This window comes from Cupressus sempervirens, chromosome 9, assembly GCF_028749045.1.
Source record: "Cupressus sempervirens isolate cs-2001-9-10 chromosome 9, ASM2874904v1, whole genome shotgun sequence".
In the NCBI taxonomy this organism is placed as follows: domain Eukaryota; kingdom Viridiplantae; phylum Streptophyta; class Pinopsida; order Cupressales; family Cupressaceae; genus Cupressus; species Cupressus sempervirens.
In genome coordinates, this window is record NC_143126.1 from 481,683,780 (window position 1) to 481,697,235 (window position 13,456).

A 13,456-nucleotide genomic window follows, 5' to 3' on the forward strand; every position below is an offset into this window, starting at 1 on the left:
AAGGGAGTTTGAAATTTCGTAAGAGGCAACCTTGGAAAGAGAGGGAGCAAATATATGATATACTTTAGTCAACTTCTGATGATCTTGGTCATATTGATTCAGATGCAGTAGACCATGTCAAGCTGGATTCTCAATCAATAAATTGGAACAATTGAGGACTGATTCATGACTGTTATTTCATGACTATTTTGGGTCCTATGTAGATCATAAGGAAGTGATGATTTCCAAATGATTATCACTTGTATTTGTTAAAGTTATTGGAAAGTGACGATTTTACAATAACTTAATCTTCTATTATGGTGGATATCTTATGATGTCTAAGTAGATTATGATAGATTATATCTTGCATGGTGGATTAAGTTCCTTAAACAAACCTTGAACGTTCCTATGGTAAGTTTGTTGAGGATACATATGCACATACTTTATGGACATTTAGAGTATTTGGTGAATGTCATGCAACTTGATGTTTAGGAGGTCATTACTCAGAGTACTTGGTGAATATCATGTGACTTGATGTTCAGGAGGCCATTACTTAGAGTACTCGGTGAATATCGCTCATCTTGACATTTAGGAGGCCATTACTCAGAGTACTTGGTGAATATCATCTGACTCGATATTCTGAGGTCATTACTCTTGTTGTCATGAGATGATATCTAATGGTGAATATCTTTTGATTAATGATATTCATAAACATTCCATTGTTGATATTACGCAAAGGTGCACTTCAGCAGGTGACCTCTTTGGTTAAAATGACTGGTTTAAACACCCCGCCTAGAGAAATTTGGGAAACTTCAGAAGAAACATACTAAATGGAAAACTCACCACCTCTCTCTAGCTAGTAGAATTCAAGTTGTTCAGAAGGTGTTGTCCTTTCATCATCTATATTTTGCTTCTACTTGGTTGATTGCAAACTATCAAATAGATAAGCTAAAAAGATTTTGAGAGATTTTTTGTGGTTTGATGGAATGGATAATAAAAAAAGGTATATTGTGAATTGGAGTTGGTGTTGTAAACCCAAACAATATGGAGGCTTGGGATTGAAGGATCTTAAGAAATGCGCTATTGCTCTTGCTACTAAATGGATATTAAAGAATATACATGGTAATGAGCATTGGAAAATTCCGATTAGGCATGATATTCAATGCTCCACTATTTCTAAAGGTAAAAGTAGGAGAAATATCCTATTCCGCGACATGTTGATGGGGGACTTTAAAATCAAGACATTTGGCTCTAATGTGTTTGCTACCCTATGGAATGCTTGGACCCATGCAAAGATATTCCTTCCAGTTAGAGCTGCTGTTGGGTCTTCTCGGCCTTAATTTTGTCTTGGATAGATCAGTTTGGTGGGTGTTATATCTAAATGGAAAACCATTGGCACTTACTCAATGTTCTTCAGCAAAACATTGTGATCTTGGTATTTCATCAATCAGTGATTTATAGATCAGTTTGGTGGGTGTTATATCTAAATGGAAAACCATTGGCACTTACTCAATGTTCTTCAGCAAAACATTGTGATCTTGGTATTTCATCAATCAGTGATTTAATGATTGATAACCGATTGGGAACATGGGAAGAGATTAGAGCCATATTTGGCATCCCTCAGACTCACAAAAAAACCTATACACTAATTACCAAGGCACTTGGTAACTGTAGCTTTCGAAAAATTACTGATTCAGATAGTGTCTTTAAACAACTGCAGTGGTGTGATGGGACAGTGCTCAGTGAAATAATTCCAAGGCAAATATACAATATGCTTGTTTCAGATCCGGATATATACCAAAGAGTGATCCAGGGTTGGGATTTTTGTTCTCCAATTTCTGATTGGTGTTTTTTTTCGATACTTTTGGCAGTCAAAAGATGAACCAAAGAAGTTATGTTTTAGATGGCTGCTATTACTTAAAAAACTTGCTCTAGGTTCCAATATGGATTCCTTGGGTCTTCATCCTGGACATTGTGAGATTTGTGATTCAGTTGAGTCTTTTGAACATGCCTTTTTTTCAATGTGATTTTGCTATCATGGTCTGATCCGTCTTTTTGGGTAGCCCCATTGCGTGGAATTCTAAAACAGGTCTTTCTTGGAGTGAAGTTTTAGCAGGCTATGTTGAAGTTTTTGACTCTAAGCTTAATCTTGTGAGATCTTATGGCTCCTTTGGAAGACGAGAAATGAAGAGGTCTTTCAGCAGAAAGATAGAAGGCTTACTGGGTTTACATGTAAACTCACCCATTTTCTAATTATGTCATAGGTTTCTCTTTACTTCGAAATTTCTATGGCTCAGTTCATGAAGTTGGTTCAAGATGGTATGCTCCTGATTCACAAAGAAGAGGTCAAGGCTCTTCAATACTTGGACCAGTTCAAGGATATGTTGGATCCTGTGGAGTTAAACCAACTTGAGAAGAAAATGGAAGCACTACAAATCTCCAATAGTGTTCAGCATTCTATTACTGTTACTAGTGGCAGTGAAGAGGTTAAAAAACTTGGTGACAATGTTTCTAAAGAATATGTGCTTGCAGGCTAAAACGATGAACTTTTGGACTCGGATTTTTTGCAATGACTCGAGTCTAATGATGGATGGGGCCCAAATGGAGATAATTAGCAAACATTTGAATATATTGTTATTTTCTTATCTTGTTTTTGAAACATGTATAGTTGCTCTGAGGTCTGTATGCTTTATATACTCCCATTTTGGCTATATGGGATACTTCTCCGATATGTATTTAAATGTATTGTGCTGATTGGGTCTAGATGCTTAAAAATCTGCTTAAGCTAGGTGCTCTCTGCTGATTACTATCAGCTGAACTTATTGTATTTAGTTATTAAACTATTCTAATATTGATATTACGCAGAGGTAATATCATATCCTGTGTTTATCCTCCATGGCTAAGAGGGAGTGTTGATGTTTTGTAGCTTCTATCTGATAAAACCCATGAGACTAAATTGAATATATATATATAGTTAAATAATTTATTATTATTATAGTAATCAAATAATAATGAATAGACATGTCCCATGAGGGAGACATGTCCTCTCCTTGTCTCATCCTCAATATAAATGCGAGAGATTGCTGCATTTGGAAAACACATAAGACACAGGCGGTGCTATTACATTTGCAGCTATTTTCAAATTCAATAATTATTTATTTACTGACCTTTTAAATATTAAATATTCCTTTTTTAATGAGATTATCATTTATTTAATAAGATCTTATTTAAAAAATATTTATTATTAAATTCTGTAAGGGAATGGGGACACAACTTTGGCAACACATTGCAAGCTGTAAAGGTATGTCCAAATGCCAACTACATCCAATTCTTTGGATCAGAGGCAGGAATAAAAAAAATTAATTAATTAATTGTTTTTAATCATTTTCCATTGTACAGGTTAAAAGAACTTCAAGTTAGAAGGATAATCATGCCAGGAAAAATATTCAAATTGAAATTTAATGAGTCTCACTTCTAACTTTTAGAAATTATTGTTTGGTAACAGTTGATCATAACAAAAGCAGAAGTTCTCAAATGCAGGGAATAGCAAGTTGTCTAGTTACAGGGTTTGTTGACATGCATACTTTGGAACCCAATTAGGTCCCTTGGTGCCACCTTTGCTCTGTTCTTTAGCTGTGTTACGTTTGTTGAAGGGGCAATTGAATTCCACAACTCTATGAAATTGCTCTTGATGCTTAAGGAGAAAAGGCCATGACTTGCACCACACCAGCAGGAAACTACTCGCCCAAACCAATTCAGCTACCAACTCTAGTTCGATGCACAAGCTGCCATGTGCTAGGACATGTTTATATGATCCTATGCACATTGATAGCTTTTGTCACATGTCTGTATAATTTATTAAGGTTTGTTTTGTTTTATTTACCTTTGGTTGAGTGGACTTTTCCCTATGAAAGAAGAACCTCTCAATTCAATGGACACGTTTTCCCTGACATAACAGCTATGGGAAATGTCCCTGGATTCTCTGAGGATGTGTCCTAGAAGATAATGCATGAGTTAGTTTAGAGTCTCTATTATGGGGAGACATGAGAGAAGTTTACCTTTAGTTTCCCAAGATCTTGAAACATCGATCCATCCCCCACTCCAGAAAAAGTTTGATAAAAAATATGTGCTACCCTTAAATACTGGATGTATCTGGGAAAAGTTCCATTTGTAGCCTCACAAATAACATGGTTAAAACCCCATATGATGCATATTACTTCACAGATGCTCTATTTGTGAATATGCATTTAATTACAAATCTTTATGAGATATGGAGAATAGGAACCAATCACTGCTTAAATGCCAAAGGAACAAGAGATCATTGTTACTGAAGACTAGATATAAGTAGAATTGAATTTTTATGTTGAACAATTCAAGCAAGATCATAGCTGAGCTCAGCCCCATTATTAAATTCATATTTATGAGTTGCAGAGTAAAATATCTTGCTGAATCTGTACATGCATAGTCAAAAACATGTATTACTAGATATAGATTATAACCTAAGTTGCTGAATGGTGGACTTTCCTGGGTGTTGGTACGAAAATACCGGAATCTGATTCTTAAACAAATCTCCTGTGGCTACAGATCTGGGAATTGTGTTTTTAATGTCAAAATGTTTAGTGATTCTAGTTTGGTCTTTTAGATATTTTAACTTGACCTCGACTTCTGATTAGCAAACTCTGAACTTATCTATCATGAGATTCTGGCTTGATCTGATTGATACAGAAATCTGAATTTATATAAGAATGATGTGTGAAAATTTTGAAATTTATCATGGTTTTGTTTAGCATATGTATAGGTATATGACATTCTAAACTTAACTCTGTTTTTATAAAAAGGTACCCAACCCCCTACAAACATTTCTGGCATACCAGCGTTTCGTACCCACGTACCCATACCCATTCACATTCCCAATTCAGCAACTTAGATTATAACCAGACTACTTGTTCAATAAATTACTTTTTGATACTTGATACCATGATCAATCTCTAATGTTGATTCACATAAATATGCTATTCGTGCATCTTTCTATTGGTTGATGTGTAATATCTTGCATAAAATTTACCATGATATAAATCTTCTAAATGTATACAGTTTCTATATTTGGTTCCTTTCCTGATGCCTTTATTGCAGGTTCTAGTTCAAATCATTGACTGGTTTGAGCGCTTTCCAACCATTTTACAAGGGTGCGAGAACACCATTCAAATGCTTCTTGGCCAATATACACATTCAATAGGTTGCTTCAGTGAAGCTGCTTTACACTTTACCATAGCAACAAAGGTTACATGTTTTCCTGGTTTAATAAAGATTTTTAATTCAGTAGTCCTTTTAGAAGTGAGTTGAATTTTCATGTAATAGTAAACACCAGAACTTGTACCATTATACTTTGAGTCGGTAAGTGCATAAGTAGCATAACAAGCAATATGAAAATGCCATTTTAATACTCTGGTATTTGATTCAGCTAACAGAGAGTAAAAGTACGCAAGCAATGTGTCAGATTTATGCAGCAATATCTTACATTTGCATTGGTGATGCAGAGTCATCCTCCCAGGTAAACTGTATATTGCTGTTGAATATAATGTCGATTTCTTAAATAGCCATTGATGTTTAGAAGCATCTTTCTGCCATAAACATTTCTAACCTGTTATCCAATTTCAACTGCTTGAGTCAGGCGCTCGATTTGATAGGTCCTGTCTACAGGTCGATGGACTCATATGTTGGTGTTAGGGAAAAAACAGGTGCACTTTTTGCTTCTGGGCTTCTGCAAATGAAACAGCACAATTTACAAGAAGCACGGTAAGTATTCTCAGGATGGATACATCTTTGGAATCTAAAGTTAAATAAAAGTGATTGTCAATAATTTCTACTGTTTGCAATAAATAGCTAATGGTAGATTTAGTGGATCGATGATTTGTTATTGAATACTTTTATGCTTCTTGCTATTTGCAGATTTTCTTAGAATTAAATAGGGCTTTTTGAAACATTTTCTTGAGGGTACTTTTCTTATGTGTTGTTCTTGTCTTATAATTTGTTTCATTGTCATTTTTTATTTTTCAATCAGACTGGAGATTGGATCTGTCAACTTGTAAAAAATATTCTGTTGGAAATTGTTCTTCAGCATGTTGCTTTCAAACAATTTCTCGGATACAAACCTTATATGTTTTCAACATTTAAAGCATTTTTAGAGTATCATGATCGAGTGCATGAAGTTGCTTCCTGCTGTTTGCAGCTTTTCTGAAAACTAAATAGTTTTTCATAGATGTTGAATATATGTTTAATAAACATTTTTCACATCGTAACAATTTTTTTCATTTTCAATTTTCTAACTTTATTTTTCAGTAGACTGGATTTTGGAGCTGTCAACCTGTAGAATTTTTTATACTGGAAATCCTTTGTTAGCATGTTGCTTTCAGACAATTTCCTGGATACAAGCCTTTGTATCATTTGTTAGTTGTTTTCAGTGTTTAAAGCTTTCTTATAACATCGCGATCAAGTGTGTGAAGCTACTTGAAAGTTAATTTGGAGACTTAAAATTCAGAGTTTTAAATCGTCGGGCATCTTATCTGTAATATGTCCCTCTTGATTTGACAAATAAATTGAACTTTGACTAGTGGAAATTTTGACAAACAGTTTGTTTGCAACCTGGATAAGAAAGTGCTGATACTACTGTAGCATCCTTATATTGGTTGTTAGCAGAACTTAATGGAATAGATACCTAAGCAATCGATTTAAGGGTGACACGGAAACATTAATTTGCATGAAAGAGCAGTATTGATTGCAATAAGGACAGAAAATATAAATCTGCTATGCAGGAAGTAATGGATAGAATCCCTAATTTATCTAGAAGATAACATAACACACACACAGCAAACATGATATACAAAACCAATGGAGTTTATACAGACCCGAGTTCATCAACAGAGACTGCCGCGTTGAAAATTAAGGCATACTGGTTACTGCCGTAACCCATCCCCTGTCATTGCCATACCCGAGCTGTCCACTGACTTAGTCCAAACGCTGCACACATATGACCAATGGATTCACTGCCGCGTCTTCTTCAACCTGTAGAAGTTCACCTGCAGACTGAGTAAAGTGGTCACAGATGGTGACAGTCAATACCCACAATGACTACTGTATTACCCCTTGTTTTGGGAAGTCCCGGCTTGATTCAGCCCACTTTCATGCAAGGCCACAATGCAGACATGAATGTAACCTCTGTCACGTGGATGGTGGCCAGATTATCTTCCTTAACTGCCGTCTCCAACTCTGACTGCTTGCAGATTGCCTTATGCCAATAACTTGTCTCAAGAAACCTCCTCTCAGCCGACTGTACTATTCTATCTGCCAAAATTTAGGACAATTTCATGCTATCTCCAGCAAATAAATGCTACTCCAAGTCTGCTTACAAGATGAGATACTGGGGCTATGTCCAACCTCTCGGTTTTCCTTAAGGGGTTTCGTCCTTAAGAAAACCAGTCACATTTAAGCAACCTGGATTAATCTTCAAAATATAGATATATTTCATGGTGGAAATTCCAATGTAGATACTTGCTTTTATAACCTTGATGTGAGGGAAGATGCAAACAATTAGGCAGTGTGGGATAAAAGGCCTATTTTGTCTTTTAGTTACTTAAGTCATTTTTGTCATAAAGTGACTTGAAATGATGAAGTACTTTATAAATCAACTTTATAAAATAAAGTGACTTAACTATAGGAATTTCCCACTTAAATATCTCCCTGTCAAAACCAAAGACTCCTGTGCTTGTCTGGCATCCTCAAAAAAAGTGCTGTTAGCCTATTTGGATGGAAATATAGACCAACAAGGTGCCACATTACATTATCATATTGTCAGGTGTAAGTTAGGCAGCAGGCTAGTTTGCTGACAACTCACTGTCATTATTTGTGGAGCGAGAAATGTATTGTGAATTTTATTCAATGAATTATGAGTTCTATTGCCAAATGGGCTACTTGATGAAACATACATCATTTTAGATCATCTGCTTCATTTTGTTGATAGCCTACGTAGTTCAAAATATTATGGACCAGTTGCTTACTGAGTATTGCTATTATATGATGGATTGCTTTATATACTGCTACAGAGTAACATTTGACTTTGAAATATTCAAATGCAATGCTTGAGACAAGATTGATTTAGTGTTGGGTCTTTGCAGAACACGCTTAGCAAGTGGTCTGAAGGTTACCCACAAGAGTCTTGGGAACCTTCAACTGGTTTCTCAATATCTGACAGTTTTAGGTAGCTTGGCACTTGCCCTTCACGATATAGCGCAGGCACGGGACATCCTGAAGTCATCTTTAACTTTAGCTAAAGCTCTGCATGACATTCCGACACAGATTGGCGTGCTTGCAGAATTAACAGGTATACATTCACACCCACTGATGTGTTCCAGATGCATATACATTGCAAATAGATGAAATCTAAACGTCATTTTTAACTTTCAAGTGTTATTTATATATAAATTTGGTGGCACATGTGATTACTTGGGCAATACTATAGCTTTGTATCGAGAACTTGGCGAGACAGCTAATGAGAAGGAGAATTCGGAATATGAGGCTAAAAGGGTTGAAGATTTGACAAGGAGAATTGAAAGTGCCAAAGCTTCTCCTCATCACTTTCGCCTGTTGAAGGTAATGCACTATCTATTTGCTAATTTTTTTTCTCGTATGTGAAAAAGTTGTAAGCATGTTTTTGAATTTGTATGCCATTTATTAGTTTTGATATTGTTGCAAAGTTGTGTCAATCAACTGAATTGTCCTTATGTGGATACCTATATTTATGTGTCAAAGCTTTTTTAATATTTGTAATTTTCCTTCCATAAATTAGGTTCTTTCCAACCAAGGCCTATGGGGCAATGTTTGTCTTTTTAATTCTGTACATTGCAAACTTACCTATATATAATATCTGGATCTTTATGTTGGTTTTGCAGTTTGGCATTGAGAGATGATTTTGGAAGTGGAAGGTGGACGCCAGTCATGACATTTTTCTGGAAATCAAAAACTTGTAACATATTTCAAAATGTAAATTCTGAGTTCTTGAATGGATAAGGGATCTAATAACTTGTTTACATTTTTAGTAAATTCTGTTTTCTTATAAATATGAGCATCAATGTCTTCTCACCTTTCTATGTAATTACTTTCTTTGCTATAGTTCCTTCCATTTAATGTTGAGAATTCTACTACTTCAATACCAACAGAGAACTTCATCCAGATGATAGGAGGGTAGTAAGAGCTCTATTTTAAATTATATTATCATATGATAATACACTTCGCTGAAAAAATAAGATCTACAATTCAGTTCATGCATTTGCCTGCAATGACCTATTATCTAATTAGTATATATTTAATTATCCCCAACTATGCCTTTTTGGAATTCTCTTACTATCCATCTGAACACTCAGGTATTTCGCATGGTACTTTTATGTCTGCATATACATTTTCCAATGCTTTTTTCTTCCTAAACAAAGTAGAATGACCATTGAAGCCTATTTGATTTAATATGAATAAAGCTTCTTAGTGCTTTGTCATAAAAATATATTTAAAAAAATAATTGGCTACCTATGAAATCAATCAATGTGAAAACTACAATAGTCATTCAGTAAAGTTAACTTTGAATTATAAATTGAGAAATTTATGTTATTTCTGGATATTTGTCTATAATAATCATTATATTAATCAATTTGTTGAGTTTGAGAGCTGTTTATTAAATTTTTATTATTATCAGTAAATGGTGTAAGCTGTAATTTTTTTTTATAATTTAAAAACTGTATTTTAAAATTTTTTTTTTCCCATTTTTTTATGTTCCTAATTGTTATACCATATATTCTCTCTTGTGCTGCCATATTTTGAGATTGCTGATCATTGAATGGCGACACTCATTCATCACCATTTGATGTACAAGAAATGCACCTGTTTAGCTTGTCTCAGACGAGACTTGTTTTAGTGTATATTATTGCATCGGCTTTAATGTGATGAGCTTGCTCTTTGGTGTTTGAACACAGGTCGTAATTGTAGCAATTGAAGTCTTTAACTTTGGGGGCAACTGTGTGATGTCACCCCTCAGAAATATAATTTAATAATATATCATTAAATAATAATAAGAATAATTTTATATAAAAATAATATTATCAAAATAATAAAATAATAAATATATATAAGATGGTGTGATTAGTGACTAATAAAATCTAGGCATTGTTATGAAGAGGATTAGTTAGCAAGAGTCATGTCCATCTAAGACGAAGGGTCACAATCCTTTCTAATGGCAAGATATAAGAAGATACTCTCCATCATTCAGCTCATCATCGAAAAGGTGGAAAGGGTATATTTTTTTAAAAATATTTATTGGATTTGCTGGTAATCTACAGGTTTAGATCCATTATTGCAGTGGGTGATATAAGTCTAAAAGAATGACTATAAATTTGTTTTCTACTCTTAACAAGAAAGAGATTAGAAAGGAAATGAATCCAAATAAATCCTTTAATTTGCTGACAAGCATTGTGATGGCTGGTGTGCTTTACTATATATATACGTATTTTATTGATTATAGAGTATTATTATTACTAGGAACAAATGGTGTGTGTGTGAATTAATATTTGTATAATCTTTATGATATTTTTGAATGATTTAACGTATCTCTCAGATGGAATGTTAGGGGCATCAATGTCCTTCATAGAGCTTGTCTCATCAAGTGTCAAATTGACCCTACTGAGGTGGATATCATCTTGCTCCAAGAAACCAAACTAGCAGAGGAGTAGGAATAAAAGACAAATAAGAGCTGGAAGAAATGGTCGGTAGTTCAATCTCCTTCTAGTGGCACCTGTGGTGGATTAGTCATTCCTTGGTAATCATCATAAGTTATTTAAATTTATAAACAAGGGTCCAAAATGGTTAATTGTTAAAGCTAAAAGGTATGAGTTATCCTTTATTCTCATATGTGTCTATGCTCTCACATCCATGACCAGAAAAATCCACTTGTGGCATTAACTCTCACAAATCATCCAGATTCATGATGAAAACACATTTCTAGGAGGCAACTTTAACTCAATCATGGACTTGGCAAACGAAGATAGAGGTAACACACCCCCAAACAAATCCAAATCAGACTTTGTGGATTTCATAGTAACTAATGGATTGCATGCCTGCTAATGACCTAGTCACTTGGACCAATAGAAGTAGAGGCTTCTTGATCATTGGGGTTAGATTGGACAAATTTTTCATTAACCCAAGTTGGGTAATAGAGCTAGGAATGTAGAACACACATATCCTACTATGGACATAATCAAATCATTATGCCCTCTAATTGGAAATGAAAGATAGATGCTCCACAAGATGTAGGAAATCTTTCTTCAAATTGGAAAGGATGTGGTCCAAACATCTTAAGTTTATGAATCCATTGTCTTCATGGTTGAAATGAACTCCATTTGTTAAAGGATCCTGTCCAGTAAGCTTGATCAATGACATTGTCGGGCTAGAGGTCAGGTTGGGTTTCGTACAGATTTTCAGACCACTGATCACATTTTGACTTTATGTGCCATCATCGAGGAGGCTTGCCATCGCTTGGTGAAAGTTTATTGTTGTTTTCTTGACTTCAGCAAAGCCTTCTACTCTGTTCCTCGGGCAACTCTCTTTCAACGTCTTGGGGACATCAAGATCTCAAAGATTCTTCTTACAACTATTATGAGGTTATATAAGCGTGTTGTGGGCAGATTCAGGACTCCACATGGCTTCTCTAATCCTATCCAGAGCACTATCGGGTGAAACAAGGTTGTCCTCTCTCCCCCACTCTTTTTGGCATCTACATCGATGAGCTTGACGCATTTCTCCATGATTGTTTGCTCCTTGGCGATGGTTGTTATTTACATCAAGTATTGATCTCTATTCTCCTATTTGTTGATGATGTGATTCTCCTAGCATCTTCTCTCCATGGTCTTCAGCGGCTCCTTGATGGCTTGTCCTTTTTCTTCGACTCACGTGAGCTAGTTGTAAATCTGGGCAAGACTTGGGTTATGGTCTTCAATTGTTTAAGGACATTACATCTCCATTTTTACTTCCAGGGTACCGAGATCGAGATTGCATCTTTATATACTTACTTGGGGGTTAAGTTTTCTGGACCTCGATTTAGCCTGAGACCAGCCATGCAGTCTAGAGTCAACAAGGGGCTCGACTTCCTCGTTATTCTTGAGCGGCAGTGCTTTCGACACCACTTCTAGGACACCATGACTAAGATGTCTCTTCTTGACTCCATGGTCAAGCTGATTGTCCTCTGTGGCTCTACTGAGTGGGCCCCCTCCCTCTTGGAGTTTGATTGGGCCTCTGTTGAGAGAGTCCAAACTCTTTTCCTTTGGCACATTATTAGATGTCACTGGTTCACACCACACAACATTGTTCTGGCTGAGTTTGGTGCTCACCCTTTCAGACTGGGGACTAGCTTTGATTTAGTCTAGCTTCTTCACTAGCTCTGGAGCTTCGTTGATTCCTCCGACAATCGTCACATATATTCCTACTTGGCTTACTGTTCCTTTGTGGAGAATGCGGGTTCAAAATTTGGTCATGGGTCTCGTTGTTGGTGCTCCTTGGTCTCCACTCTCTTGGGCTCGATTGGTATTAGTTTGGATTGTCTTCCCCCCTTCTAGTTTTCTCTGGACACTCCAACCCATCTTCCATCTCAACGGGAGTTGAATGAGCATGTTAGACTTGACATCTACAGACAGTATGTTATCACGCGCATGGCCTTCTGTGCTGAGCACTTTCTCGATATCCAAGATGAGATCATCTTACGTCCCTAGTACCTCACTCGTTGTTGGACTCACTCTCTTCACATCTCCTTGGGGTCTTTTAGGGTGGGGTCTCACCGGTGATTGGTAGGGAGGAAAGGATCTGTCAGCTTTGTCACCTCGGGGAGGTCGAGACCAAGTCTCATTTTATTTTTCGTTGTCCCATTTACTATGAGATCCGAGGGAGATTCTACTGTTTGTTTAGAGAGTGCTGGTCTCTTCCCTCATTCTTTAGATATATTGATTGACACTGTCTTGCACTCTACCTTTAGGAGACGATGTGGCTTCATGAGCACACTATACAGCTCAAGCTTTGCTCGACATTGACTCCTACGCATCTCATCACCTCTTTCTTCAGTCCTACAGTTCCTGCTCGAGGATTGAAGCGACCTCTCTGTATTATCTCAGTTCACACTAGATCTGTGAGACCCTGCAAAGATTACACTCGACAACGTCCCTCTAGTAGACCTCAGAGGCGACCTTCTAGAGTACTTGATTGCCCTAATGTCCACCTTTCCATTCTAGACTACTTCTCGCCCGTGAGGAGTTCTTAGCAGTTGTTATTTCTTTTTCTTGGTTCTTTTGTTGTTTTGCTTTCACGTTCTTTCTACGGACATTGTTTGGTGCTCCCCCTACTGGCGTTTGTCCTTTGTACAGTTTCCAATCCCTTAGACCCTTGGTCTCTTGGT

At 36.2% G+C, this 13,456-nt stretch overlaps 1 protein-coding gene across 2 annotated transcripts in view; it reads left to right on the top strand.

The window, feature by feature from the left end:
- The window catches only part of LOC149539429 (Tetratricopeptide repeat (TPR)-like superfamily protein), a 174,447-nt gene extending 165,096 nt beyond the window's left edge, over positions 1-9,351 (top strand). For both annotated transcript variants that reach the window (XM_089800663.1, XM_089800664.1), the window contains exons 9-14: positions 5,113-5,259; positions 5,441-5,530; positions 5,651-5,775; positions 8,151-8,356; positions 8,495-8,625; positions 8,925-9,351. In XM_089800663.1, coding sequence (XP_089656789.1) covers positions 5,113-5,259; positions 5,441-5,530; positions 5,651-5,775; positions 8,151-8,356; positions 8,495-8,625; positions 8,925-8,942 — 717 coding nt within the window. In that variant the 3' untranslated portion in view covers positions 8,943-9,351. The remainder of the gene's footprint in view (positions 1-5,112; positions 5,260-5,440; positions 5,531-5,650; positions 5,776-8,150; positions 8,357-8,494; positions 8,626-8,924) is intronic.
- Positions 9,352-13,456: the final 4,105 nt, after the last annotated feature.